The sequence below is a fragment of the Typopeltis vanoorti genome, chromosome 19, assembly GCF_054136105.1.
Source record: "Typopeltis vanoorti isolate ZY-2024b chromosome 19, IOZ_Tvanoo_1.0, whole genome shotgun sequence".
In the NCBI taxonomy this organism is placed as follows: Eukaryota; Metazoa; Arthropoda; class Arachnida; order Uropygi; family Thelyphonidae; genus Typopeltis; species Typopeltis vanoorti.
The window spans coordinates 5,085,404-5,099,841 of NC_143567.1; the positions used below are offsets into that span (position 1 = coordinate 5,085,404).

General features: G+C 34.5%; 1 protein-coding gene across 1 annotated transcript in view; it reads right to left on the reverse strand.

Annotated features, from left to right (window-relative positions):
• Positions 1 to 14,438, reverse strand: part of Dlg5 (MAGUK family member discs large 5) — a 440,912-nt gene that overhangs the window by 398,437 nt on the left and 28,037 nt on the right. The window contains exon 2 of the mRNA XM_090409542.1: positions 7,583 to 7,740. Within this exon, the coding sequence (XP_090265668.1) occupies positions 7,583 to 7,740 (158 nt within the window). The remainder of the gene's footprint in view (positions 1 to 7,582; positions 7,741 to 14,438) is intronic.

Consider the following 14,438-nt stretch of genomic DNA (forward strand, 5'->3'; position numbering starts at 1 on the left):
GGAAGATGGTTTAATGTTAAATCTGGTGTGAGACAAGGATGTACATTATCCCTTCTGTTATTCATTATCTATATGGATCACATTATGAAGTAAAGTGGTATTAAACATGATATCAAAATTAGAGATGTTAATGTCAGCTCTTTGCTTTATGCAGACGATGTTATACTTCTAAATAAATCTGCTACAAGTCTGCAAGATTCTCTGACTAAATTGAATAGCTGTTGTAATAGATATGGTATGAAGGTCAGCAATAAAAAGACAAAGACAATGAAAATAGGCAGAATCAGTGAAAATGTCAACTGTGTTGTGAATGGAGAACCTGTGAACAAGCAAAACATTTCAGCTATTTAGGCACGATTTTTACTGAAGATGGTAAATTAAATATAGAAATAGGCAACAGAATCAGCAAAGCTGGTATGGTGGGAAGTCAATTGAATAAATTCATATGGAATAAGAGAGAAATTAGTCGGAACACTAAATTAGCTGTATACAAGACAGTGTTCAAACCAGTTTTAACTTATGGATCTGAGAGCTGGGTCAGAAGTAAAACACTTGACCAAAGACTAGAGACCACAGATATGAGAGTCCTGAGAAAGATTATAGGCATGAACAGATGGCATCAATGGCAATATCATATTAAAAACGAGGATATTAGGAAAGAACTTGACATTGTCAGCATCCAGGAATGTGTTAGCAGAGCTAATCTCAGGTGGTATGGTCACTTAAACAGAATGGGCGAGGAAAGATTAGCAAAACAAGTGTTCTCTGCCAGGTTGGCAGCGAAAAGATCCAGAGGAAGACCAAGATATAGGTGGATTGATACGGTACAAAGTACTTTAGATGATAGAAATATAAGATCTGATAATGTTGGAATCTTGACAAGTAACAGACTGATTTGGAGGAAAATTGTAGATAGGAAATTAATAATGATGTAATTTTTTTCATGTAGTACTATCATATCCTGTACACCCCTTGAGGGTACATGGCAGGAATTTGATGATGATGATAATAATCATTAATTAATAAATAATTAAACATCAATTAAACAATCATTAAATTAATTTGCACTGATTTTCATTGACATATCCCATTCGGATCAACAAAAATTTAAAATATTATTATAAGTACTTACGAGGGAATGCGGACTTTTCTCCTGTGTGCTGGTTTTGTAGGTTAGGTAAATATAAATAAAATAAATAAGTAAATACAAGCGTTAAAAAAAAACAATCATTTATTGTCAAATATTAATAAGCTAAAACAAAACAGATAAAAATAGTAAAATGTATAGTGCAAATTAAGTTCTTAATGTCACCAAAGTTTTGGGGTCTTTGAATTACAAATTCTTTTGATATCAGGCACAATATTAGAAAGTTGAATTCTCATATTTGGTGTATCGTCGAATCTGTTCCTGGACTTTGATTTGGTTGCAGCATAATATGAAAATCCTGCCTTGCATAAATATGTCGTTGTAAAAGGAAGTAAAACAAAAATAGCTAGTTTGACACGCTTGTTCAGATATTATTTATTGGCAGTTCCTTGTATTTTTGTTTTAAATCAGAGTCACTTATTAAGTCAATTAGATTTTCATAGTCACTTGCGCTGAAGCCTGCTGGCTTAGCTGTCACTGTAAATGGATTCAGAATCCAGGAATTGTCCTCACTGGATTTTGGAAAATATTGAAAGGGTTGATTGCAAGTCATGCAAGGGTTCTAAAATTATGTTAGATACTTCCTCATTTACTTTAGGTTGCAGCATAATATGAAATCCTGCCTATTTCAGTCAAAAATTCATGCAAGGTGGGAAGATAATCAAAATTATTCTGTTCAACTGTAGAAATCCATAATTGCAACTTCCTATCAAAAGATGCAATTTTATCTCTTGTATTAAAAATTGTAATATTCTTTCCTTTTAATGATAAGTTAATTTCATTGCACTTTGTAAAAATATCTGTCAGATACGCAAGACTCATCAACCATGAAGAATTTCTTAATAATTCAATAAAATTTTGTCCTAAATTATGTGACATCAAGAAGACCATTAACTCACTACGAAGTTCAAAAAGCCTCGATAATGCTTTTCCTCTGGATAGCCATCTTACTTCAGTATGTAATAAAAGTGCATTATGTGCACTACCCATTTCATTGCACAAAATTTTAAATAATCTGGATTGAAGTGGTCAAGATTTTACATAGTTGATCATTTTTCGGCTTCATCTAAAATAGTTTTTAAATATGTACGAATTCTTTTTGTTACTAGTGCTTGTCTATGCAAAACACAATGCCTTTTGGTGGCTCTTGTAGCTACTTGCAGGATACGTGTTACAACTCCCTTCCTCTTTCCTACGATTGCTTGAGCACCATCTGTACAAATATCAATAGACTCCTCCCAACCGATTTCCTGTTTTGTAATATAATTATTAATACAGTTGAATATATCTTCTCCAGTAGTGTTTTCTTGTAGATATTCACACGAGTAAATCTTCTTCAATACTTTTATCAAATATGTAACAAGCAAACACTAGTAATACAGTGAGTCCTGCGACATCTGTAGTTTCATCCATTTGCAATGAATATTCACTGCAGTCTAAGTCGATGAATTAGCTCTTTTTCTATGTCAGCAGAAAGATCTTTGATGCAGCATGAAACAGTATCATTTGATAATTGTACTGCATCTATTTTTTTTAGCAACCTGCTCGTTTAACATGCATGATACAATGTCTTTCACACAAGGCTTAATGAGTCTCACCAATTGTATGAGCTTCACCATGAAGTGCAATGTGGTAACTCATGCGAAAAGATGCCTCTGTTGCATTTTCAGTTGTAGCAATTGTAGCCATTTGAAGTTTAGATTTTTCTAGCGAGTCATGTCGTCTCTTAAAAAAATGTATATCCTTTGCTTTGTAATCGGTGTGTTTCGTTTCGAAGTGCCTACGAAATTTAGCTGGAGCCAAAGAACTGTTTACTAGTATTTTATTACATAAAACATCAGGAGCATATGTATTGCCAATACACGTAAATCCATAATTTAAATAACTTTCATGGTACTTAAGTTTTGGTCTGTTCTTAGATGACTCTTGTTCTTTAATATTAGCTTTTGAAGAAACCACAGTTTGCAATTCCATATCTTCTCCAATCATATGAGTAGATGTGTCAGCAGAAGTACTTGCTCCTCCTTGTGTTAAAGTTCCTGTCTTTAAACAAGTATCCATGGATATTTTTTCAATAACATTCAAATTCCAATATTTGTCAGAACTATAATAAAAACAAATAGAATTTTTTTGTAAAGCTAACTTTAGTATGAAAAACAATAAGATTATAAATAAGAAATGTCGAATAATATAAAAGTAAATGAATAATGCAAAATAGTAAAAAAAGACTGCAACACACAAAAGTAAATATGAATTGTAACAATACTTGCAATAATGTAAAAGCAATTGTAATAAGAATAATTTGATAAAATGTTCAGTAACAAAAAGTAAACAGTTCGAAATAAATCAGATATTAATTATAAAATTAGTTAAAAGAGTAAGAAGAATTCTTTTTTTTAAAAGTCGCTTCGCCTACTCCCTATATACGGGAATAAAAAGGCGTTAGCCGATTTTTTTTTTTCCCCGAGGGCCTGGTCCCAACAAATTTACTGGACTAATGAAATGTTGTAGCATGTCGTAGTTTATTCAGGCAAATATCATTAAATTAATTTGTTCTGATTTTCATTTACATATCCCATTCTGATCACGAAATATATTTATAATATTATTATAAGTACTTACAAGTGAATGCACTTTTTCTGCTGTGTGCTGGTAGTTTTCCCCTCCTTTTGTACATCCTGGAGATCATTGTAGGCTTCATTCAGGTGGATGACTCGCTATCCGTTCCGTCACAAACACCTTCAATAAGAGATTTCTTAATACCAAAATTAAACAAAGTAAATTGTCTCTTATTCATATCAGATTTTAATCCTATATTCCTATTACTTTTAAAAAATCACGGCACTCCGGTTTCAGAACAAGCACTTACACACTGCAATACGAACTTGCAAAGAAAGTATTCAGTAGTAATAGATTTGAGAACCGGATACAGACTACCTTGATCTTCAATTTCAGTGGAAAAATTTTCTTTATACTTCCTTGCTGATTGATCACTGATATTTGCAATGCAGATGTTATTCAGTTTTGAGAATGCTGGCCATTGTGGTAATCGACTTGCAGGCAATTTTTTTGTTCGGTCATAACAGCGGTATTCTCTTACCCGATGTTGAAAGATTTCGATGTGTGAAAATTAACAATAATTCATGAATACTTCCATGTTTAAAAATATGCTGCTTGGTCACTGACATATGCTACACAGATGTCATTTCCTTCAGTTTTGACAACAGAAGATAAGACATCAATTGTTGTAATGGGCTTGCAGGCAATTTTTATGACCCATCATAAACAGCAGCATTCCCTCTCCCAAATGTTGAACAGTTTTGATGTGTGAAAATTAACGATACACAGATGTTATTAGGTGTTCTGGATCTGAGCTTTTCGACATATTCATGAATATTATCCTTCTCGGAATATTTTTACTATAAAATAGTTATTCATGAAAAATGCTTAGAAAACTAAAATGACAAATTTCGGAACTTCTCGCGGAACACCTATTCACCTTCTGCAGAACACTAGTGTTCCGCAGAACACAGTTTGAGAAACCCTGATCTGAGGTATGGTTGACTGAAAGAAGACTGAGCTGTGTATGGAGGTGCAGGGTCCCAAAAAGGTAAGGTGAAGGGTAGAGTACCACTGTTGTTTAACTTCAATTATATAGTTCACAGTGAAGAGCAATGTCCTTTAGTTTGAAGTTCTAATGTGTAGCTGTTACAAGAAGATTTAAACAGGTGGGTGCTTTGGGCTAAAGAATCGAGATATTGTTTCAATGTTGCTGAGTGTAAAGTTATGTGCTTTGGTCAGAGAAGATGGAATAAACTTTGCTTCAGGAGGTGGAGGAGGCAAGGGATCTATGGATCTTGGTGGATAAAGAACTGAAGTTCAGGAGCCAAACAGTGAAAGTTACAATGATTACCCAGCAAATTGCTGCTATAATGTGAAGTACATTAATGTACAGATAAGGAAGTGATAGTTCTATTGTATTAGGTCTCATTTGGATTTCCGTGCACAGATCTGGTAACCTGGCTACATTGGTGATAAGGAAATGGAGAGAAAGTGTAGAGGTGTAAAATAATTAAAACTCTCAGGACTCTGGAGTATATACTATGAGTACAGATCGAGAGAATGTGATCTTCAGAACATGGCTCAAGAAACCATTCCTGAATAAGCTGTGTGGTACGTTATGCACCTAGAGGAGGGATGATATGATTGAGATATATAAGTTGGTGAGAGGAGGCTATCAAACAGATACAAAGGAAATACTGCATAGAAAAATGGGTGATGTGACATCCCTGGAAACTGCACAAAGGTTATGTGAGTAAGGAAGCAAAAAGTTTTTTTTTTTTTTTTTTTTTTAGCTTGTCATGTGGTGAATGAGTGGAATGCATTGTCAGAGTGGGCGATGAGTGCTACAATACAATGTATTCAAAGAAAGGTATGATAGTCATTGTAGCCTGTGAGTATCGACCTCCTGCAATGAGTCTTTGGACTCCATAGACATGGAAGTAACACCAATACTAAAACAGAGTGAAAATAGTCAAGAGTATTTGTGTTTTATGCAACTAAACTTCAACTTGGATATCATGGTGCCATGGCAGGTGTTATCTCAGTGGTACTAAACTGAAATCATCTCTGGTAGCAGAAATTTAAATACATTACTGCAATTTCCATACAAAAAAATAAAATGTCATTTTATTTGTTAAGACAAATGCTATATTCCACAACCAATGTTAACATTGGTTGTCGAATATAGCATTAGCAATAATATATCTCGCTGTTACATATTTATTATAGTTTATAATATATGATATATCTCGCTGGTTACATATTTATTACATATAAATGAACTTCAGCTCAGCTGGTAATGGCAATGTAATCCAATTGCAAATCCAGTCCAGGATTTACAGTTGGACTGGAAGGGCTTCTAAATGAAGGTGAATTAGCCAGTCTCATATATGGAGGTAGAAGCATTTTTTCCCCCAAGTAACTAGAAATTTCCTCCCACAAGTAGGCAACTTAGCTTGCAATTACACATTTAAAAGCACAACACCTGCCCTTAGAGGATGCACTACAGATATGGCAAGCCATCTACATTAAAAATGCCTATAAAGCGCTGAGGGACTCAACCCATCCTCAGAAAAGAGAGATGGCATATACATGATAACTGCCAATGATTAAAATAACAGGGAAAATCTACATTACAAAAGGTAAAAAAAAATTAATATTTAATTCCATTATGATTAACAAATAGATAAACCTTTAGCATGGACTATATTTATATTGGCACCTGAGATTATTCTGGACTTGAAGGGGAGAGAGGTAAATCTGGATAATGAATATTTTGTCAAATGCAAGTATATAATAAAACTCTTAATATAACATATTCCACACCACCGTTCATTCGAAAATATGCATTTATGTATACTGGATGGCCCACTTGGTAGGTACAGTAACACTTTTAGCATTCAGAATAGCCTAAACTTTGTCAGGATACTGAATACATGAGATGCCAAAAGTGTTCTGCAGAGATGCCGACTCAAAGACCCACATCTTGCAGTTGTTTCAAATCACAAGCAAGATCAGTTCGATTCACATCATCCCAAGATTCTCAATTAGGTTGAGATAAAGTGAATATCTACTGAGTTTTGGCAAGAAGGCCAACAACACTCGTGAAACCATTCCTGAATGAGCTGTGTGTGGTACATTATCCACCTAAAAGTGGGTATCACATGACTAAACTATAAGCATGAAGAGATGCACCTAGAGATGTTCACATAAGCTCTGAAATCCAGATGCTGTATCATGATATCAAGAGATCTGATGTGTGCCAGTTTTACAAGCATGATGGGCCAATTTATTCATGCTTCTTTGGGAAACACAGGTCTTACTAATATCAGTGCAGAACAACAAGAACTAGAATACACCAGATTAAGGAACTTTTTTTTGGCTTCTCAAATTAGTGCCGATGTTCCTGTGTCTAGTGTATCTATACATGTTTTTTCACTGGGGTGTGGAAGTCAGTGAAATTATCTGCTACTATAGCCTATCTATATAAAAGGAAATGATGCACTGCACATTCAGGTATGCTACTTTGAAAATCAGTGTTATATTATGCTGCCATTTGATTGATTGTGGTCTGTCTGTTAGTAAGCACAATTTTTTTTTTTTAACATCATATCAACCACTGCCCCCCCCCTCTCTCTCTCTCTCTCTAGCTCACTCTCTAGAACTACTATGCATTAAGTATCCCAGGAGGATAACAGTTACAGTAATGTTGACAACAGCACACATCAGGCATTAACTATTTGGCTGTACTTCATGTCACCGATATCATGCTAAATGCATACATAAGATATACAGATATATCTTACAAACTGGCTACAGCGTGTAAACAGAATGAAAATTTTATACAGAAAGGCTAACAATATAATTTTTGACCTTAGGGATATCTCTTCTCCATACATCACGGTCATTTGTAACCAAACGCAATTCTGCTTTCAGTTGTGCCAGGTTACCCTGCTGGAGATCTAAATCTTGATGAGGACACAGAGATTGTGAATTGGGTGGATTACTCCTCAAAAGATCTTCTGACATTCCTATAAAAACAATTCAATTTAAAAATCAATACATCTCACTCAATAAAGTACATATTAAAACAAAATTCACATTGTTTTAATGTTGCTTCTTAAACTTATGACAAAAAAAAAAAATATATTATGAGAAAGACAACTGTCATCATAAAAAATACATGTTACAAAACTTATATTAAAGAATTACTCTTTATAGTGCCTTTAATATAGGTTTCAGTGTTTATACTAAACAGTTAATACAGGTGAAGAAAGAAAACAGAATTATTTAAATATAAGTTATTTAATTAAGGATAAGTGATCATATTTGTTATGACTCAGATGCATACTCACCAAGCTGTGACAGGTAGAGCAACTCAGCAGTGCATTTAAGCTAAAAAAGATGCAAAGTAATCAAAGCCGACAGATATAAAAGGTAAAACAACCTGGAATGAAAAGGAAACAGAACGGGAACACTGAACAAACTGATAAAACGAATGGGACACTGTGAGGGGCATCATCACTTTGTGAAGGTCAGTCGTCAGAACAACTAAAAGCAGAAATGTGTTAGTAAATTACCAAGACAGTCATGCATTGGTAATTTACTAACTTTATGTAATGGAGTGACAGCTAAGTTGGATAAATGGAATGGCAACTGCTGAATTTTGCAAAACTGTTTGCAAAATTCAGCAGCACATGGAACTCTGTTACACAAACTAGAACAAATATGGATGGATATGAAACTGGTGATATATATATATATATATATATATATATATATATATATATATATATATATATATATATATATAAATGAATTTAAATGACTCTATACCAAGAAAGAGAAGTTTAATGTTAAGATACGACTAGTTTCGTTGAAATTCAACTTCTTCAGGTATCACAGGCAAAGAATTAAATAAAAAATAACAGAGACATGATAAAATACATTAACAGATCTAGTATAAAACACACAAATACATTTAAAAACAGGAATGCGTGCTTGAGTTCCAACTGAAGTTGACTACGCGCGTGAGCTAACGTGAGTGCTGAATTTTAAAAATCAATACATCTCACATTAAAACAAAATTCACATTATTTTAATGTTGCTTCTTAAACTTATAACATTCAAAAAAAAAAGAAGTTTTTTTTTTTTTTTTTTTGCCACAATCACACAAGATTTTGTGTGATTGTGGCAAACCATACTACAGCTAGACAGCTAAATCCATCCTTTTACGCATGGAAGTACACCAAAGAGACATTTCCTACAACAGAACCAGGGCTAGCACTCTCTCTAGCCAAGTTCTCTTCTCTATCAACTTGGATGAAGGCCGCCAACACCTCGTAGACTGGCCATAAACTTCTAATATCCATTTGTGCTATGACGAACTTGAAAGAAGAATAATTGAATCTAAAGAAATATCGCTTGATTCATCTCATATTAATAACAGCCTCAGCTACAATATTTCTGATGCACACATTGCCACTGTCCAATACTGGCGCACTCGTGTCAGCTCATGCACATAGTAACTTCAATTGGAACTCAAGCACGCATTTCTGTTTTTAAATGTACTTGTGTGTGTTATACTAGATGTGTTAATGTATTTTATCATGTCTCTGTTATTTTTTTATTTAATTCTTTGCCTGTGATACCTGAAGAAGTTGAATTTCAACGAAATTAGTCGTATCTTAACATTAAACTTCTCTTTCCGGTATAGAGTCATTTAAATTCATTTTTATATACATTTTCTACTGAGTAAATTATGATCAATAATATATATATATATATACACACACACACATACAAGGATGGCTGATACAGATACCAAAAAGTAGTATATGATGGAACAGAATCCCGAGGAAAGCAAATGACTAATAGTGTGTCTCAAGGCTCTGCTTGGATCATAGCTATTTAATTTGTACATAAACAATATAGGAAATAATTTGAAGGAAAATGTTGTTTGCTAATGGTGCAAAGTTGGGTGGGGTAATAGTTAATAATGGTGATGTACAGAGTTTGCAGGATGATTTAAATAGTCTCGCAGTATGGGAATGTCAATTTAATCTAGAAAAGTGTAAAGATGTGCATTTATGGGATAAAAAGATTACAGGATGTGTACCACATTAAAGAAATTGTATTCCAGGAAAGTGATGAAGCCAGTGATCGAAGGAGTAATAATAGAGTTGAAGTTTAGAGGGCATATTGCTAAGGTAGCAAGAATAGCTCACAGGATTACTTGGTTATTGATGAGCATACTAACAAGCAAAGATAAGGGAATTATCATTCCTCTTTATAAAGTCTTCACATGACCATATCTGGATTACTCTGCTCAGATCTGGTCACATGGAATTCTTGGAGATGAAGTGTGGAGAGGATCCAGAGGCAAAGTGACCAAGATGGTGAGTGGTCTGTGGAATGCTACCTATGAGGATAGATTGAGGGTTTGTGGGTTGCAAAAGTTGACTGATAGGTGAAAAATGGGGATGGGGTTATTATAAAAACATTTAGATGGCTTAAAGGATTTTATAAGATTAACAGAGAGGAAATATGTCAGAACTTGGCTAGAGGGAAAGGACAAGATCATCCCTGGGAGTTGGATAAGAGTGTGGTTAGCAAGGGTGTGAGGCCAAGATTGTTTCCTGGGAGAGAGTGGTGAATGAATGGAATCCACTGCTAGAGTCAGTTGTGAATGCTTTGTCTGTTAATGGTTACAAGGAGAAGTAACATAGATATTGTGTCGATAGTTTGGGTCTCCCATGATGAGGTTTTAGGGCTTCATGGACGTGTTCATGCGATTCATGCAATAATAATAATAATTTACACGGATACTAAATTTAATATTGTGAACAGTTTTTTCAATGGTAATTTATTATTATTATTATTAGTGATAGACCTTCATGGAGTCAAAACTCATCACGGAAGGTCCCAACCCTCTCAAGGGTTCTGAGTGGAGTAAAAAGCACTTATCCCAGTAAAAAATATGCATTAGATCACAACAGGTAATAGGATTGGAACAGCAGAAGCAGTAATCAGACATAGACATGAGGCAGAGATAATGTTAGTTATCTAAGCATTTACATTACATTTGAAGGGAGAGCTGATTAAGAAAAGATCCAGGGTGTTGGAAGAATGATGACGATTATTTGGAATTTTGGCAGGTTGAACAATTTGTGGTAAATGCAAACTTCTCTTCCAGCCTTCTCTATGAAGTTGGAAAAAAGAAGAAAGTCAAAAACTTGAATGTCGAAATCACCAATGAAGATTATCTCACTCGTAGGGTAATTAAACAGTATGTGATTGACTTTCAGAGATAAACAGTCAAATAGGTTTAGTAAGTGAAGTCAGAGTTAAGAGAACAGTAGAGGCAACAAATGAAGGCCACAAAGTGAGATAAGGATACCTTAGCCAAAGCAGATCATATAAAAGGAAATTTTTGTCATATCATGTATGGGATATCAGACCTAACCAAGTCCCACCCTTCTTGCAAAACACATTATGGAAGATGCAAGGAAAGTCGAAGTGAGATGTTGTTACTGAGGAAGCCATTTGTGGTTCAGTAGTGAATAATGAGCAATATATTGGGTTTGGATATCTGTAAGTAAGTGGTGGAAGAAATTTCCCTTTGGCATTATTCAATTATCAGCCAAGAAGATAAAAAATCTTGTATGTAAATAAATAAGTTGTGTCGATTAAGTTGCACAATAGTTTTTGGCTTAAAGGAATCATCAAATTACAAGAAATACCATGAGAAATTGTAAACCAATTAGCAAGTGGAATGTATAGGCTGGTACTACTTTTGCAGTTCCCCAGTACAAGTATGACAGAATGTACAGTTGCAACTAGACAATACTGAAATCATAATGCATGTAATGGATTTGTAGAGATATGTTATCTGATCAAAAATATCCAGATGCTTGCTCATCCCAACTCTAATATGAAAGAATTAATATGGTGTTGATCAACCCTTTGCTAATAACCCTTTGCCTTAAACCTTCTGGGAAAGCTTTCTACTAAATTTTGGTATCTTACAGTGGTGATTCACTTCATTTTGTCAAAAGAGAATTAGTGAGGGTGGTCACCGATTTCAGGTGATTCAGATTGGCTCGCAATTAACATTCCAATTCATCCACGGGTGTTCAATGGATTGAGAACAGGGCTCTTATGCAGGCCAGTCAAATTCCTCAAGACCTATCTCATTAAACTATTCCTTGTTTTGTAGATGAGGGCACCATTGTGGTGATACAGGAAAGGGCCTTCAACTTATCAACTTACTGATGCCATCAAGTTGGAATGAATCACAGAATCATTTATCTAGAATGCGATTATAGGCATTCATTATAGGGTTAAGATCCTCCATCACTAGAACTAGGAGCCAGTCCCAAACCATGAAAAACAGCTCCAGATCGTAATGCCTCCACCACCAAATTTCACAGTTGGCACAACATTTGGACAGGCAGCATTTTCCTGGAACCAAACTGAAACTTGTCTGTTGAACTGCTACATGGTGAAGTGTGATTCATCACTCCAGAGAACAAACACATTTCCACTGCACCAGAGTCCAATGCACTAAGCTTTACACCACTCCAACACTTGGCATTACCATTAATTATATTAGGCTTGTGGGGGTGGGGAGCTGTGTATCCAAGGAAACCCCAGCTTCTGGTTAGTAATTGTGTTGCAGGCATTACTTGCAGAGGCATTTCAGAACTTGATATCAAGTATTTGAACCGAGGATAGGCAAATTTTTCATACCATATTCTTCAGGCACTTGGCAGCCCCACTCAGTGATTTTACATGGCCTATCAGGTCACAATTGTGCTATTGCTGCTCTTAGATATTTCCACTATACAATATCGCCACTTACAGTAGGTCAGGAAAAAGATTTCCCAAACTGAGTTGTTACAAAGGTAATATACTATGATGATGCCAAGTCGAAAGTCACTGAACTCTCAGTATGGTCCATTTTACTGTTAATGTTTGTCTATGAAGATTGTATGAGATGTCTGTCTCCTTCCTTTTATACCTATATTAGCCACAGATGTGATGAATATAGACATATCCACTACTAAAAGAGGTATCTGGATTTTGATCAGATAGAGTATGTAAACAATGTTTGGTTTGTTCTATGTCACATTTTTTAAAAAAAAATAAATCCGTAATGGATACAAAAAACATAATTGTAAAAGAGAAATTAGAACTGAATGATAAATTAAAATGTGGAGTACCAATCCTGCACTTTTCTAAAGAACTATCAGATATTCACAAAGTCAAAGGTCAGTTAAAAGCGATGTGATTAATGTACGTTATGATTATGGATGGTCTAATGAAGCAGCTATTATGCAATAAATAGGTGAAATATGTATGCTTATATATAATCACATGTGCTGTTTTGCACACAAACAATGGTCAGTGTTTGTATGAAACCAGAGGTTTATTAAATTTGTTATTTAATAAACCTCTGGTTTCATGTAGATGCTATTTCTTAGATTTTTTTTTATTTAGACTTTTCAATTTCATGGATAACCTCTTTATCCCCAATTAGTCTGTTAACTTGAGATACCCTATATGTGGATGATGTATTATCAATTTAGCCATGTCGCCCAGACACAGTAAATATCCTTCTTGGTTATTTTTGATGGATTGATTTAATTTCATGTTCATCTTGAAGTATTCAAATCACAACTCTCCTCTACCATATACACACTACAACCACTCACAGTAACTGAATTTTAAATGTCTACTTTTTTTATAATTTCATACTTTGAAAGCATGTATTTCACATTTCAGCATCCAAAATCAATAACATAATCTTACCCATTGAGAAATGAAATGAAATAATTATTCTCTTATTTATATTCTTTTTTTTTTTTTTTTTTTTGCTATTTGATTATTCTGACCACTACTTTCTTTTCTTTCTGGGTAACAGTATTCAGTTGTTTAGGTAATAGCGATCAGCTAAAATTATTGCATTTTTTTTTTTTTTAAACTGTTATTGTCCATACATAACCCTGCAATGGTCACGGTCGAAAAAATTGCAGCGTAGATCACATGTATCTGAGAGATACATTCATTACTAGTATGTGCTAAAATGAGATAAAAAAAAAACACTGCAAATATAATACATGCGATTTATTTATTTTCAGTTACAATCTAGAAATTATCAAACAAAGAAAAAAAACTAAACCAATAATATACGGACATCGGAGTTCACAGTACCTCTCAGATAGAATTTACCATCAAATATCACTTTCGACTATCATTCTCATCATCGGACTCAAGTAACATTTACTGAATCTCTTCAACATCTGGATTACTCAATCGATATATTTTTCCGACCATTTTCAACGGCAAATAAAAAAAAACAACTAAACCAATACTACTATACTGACATCAGAGTTCACGGTATCTCTCAGATACAATTTACTATCAAATATCACACACCTTTACATAACACATGTTAAACCAAAACTGACCGCATAAACAGTGTGGAATATCACTCTAATATATGCATGCACAGCTAGTCATGACCTCCATGCTATACACTGGATATGTGTAAGAATCTTCTTCTGCGGCTTTTCCCACTTAAGTAGGGTTGCTGTTTGTAGTGAGTCTCCTCCACAACCTCCTGTCTTAGGCTGTAGCCACATCCAAGTTCTTCATCCTCAAGTCCTCCTCCATCTCTTCTTTGGCTGCCTGCACTTCCGCCTCCCCTGCACATCCATCTGCATGA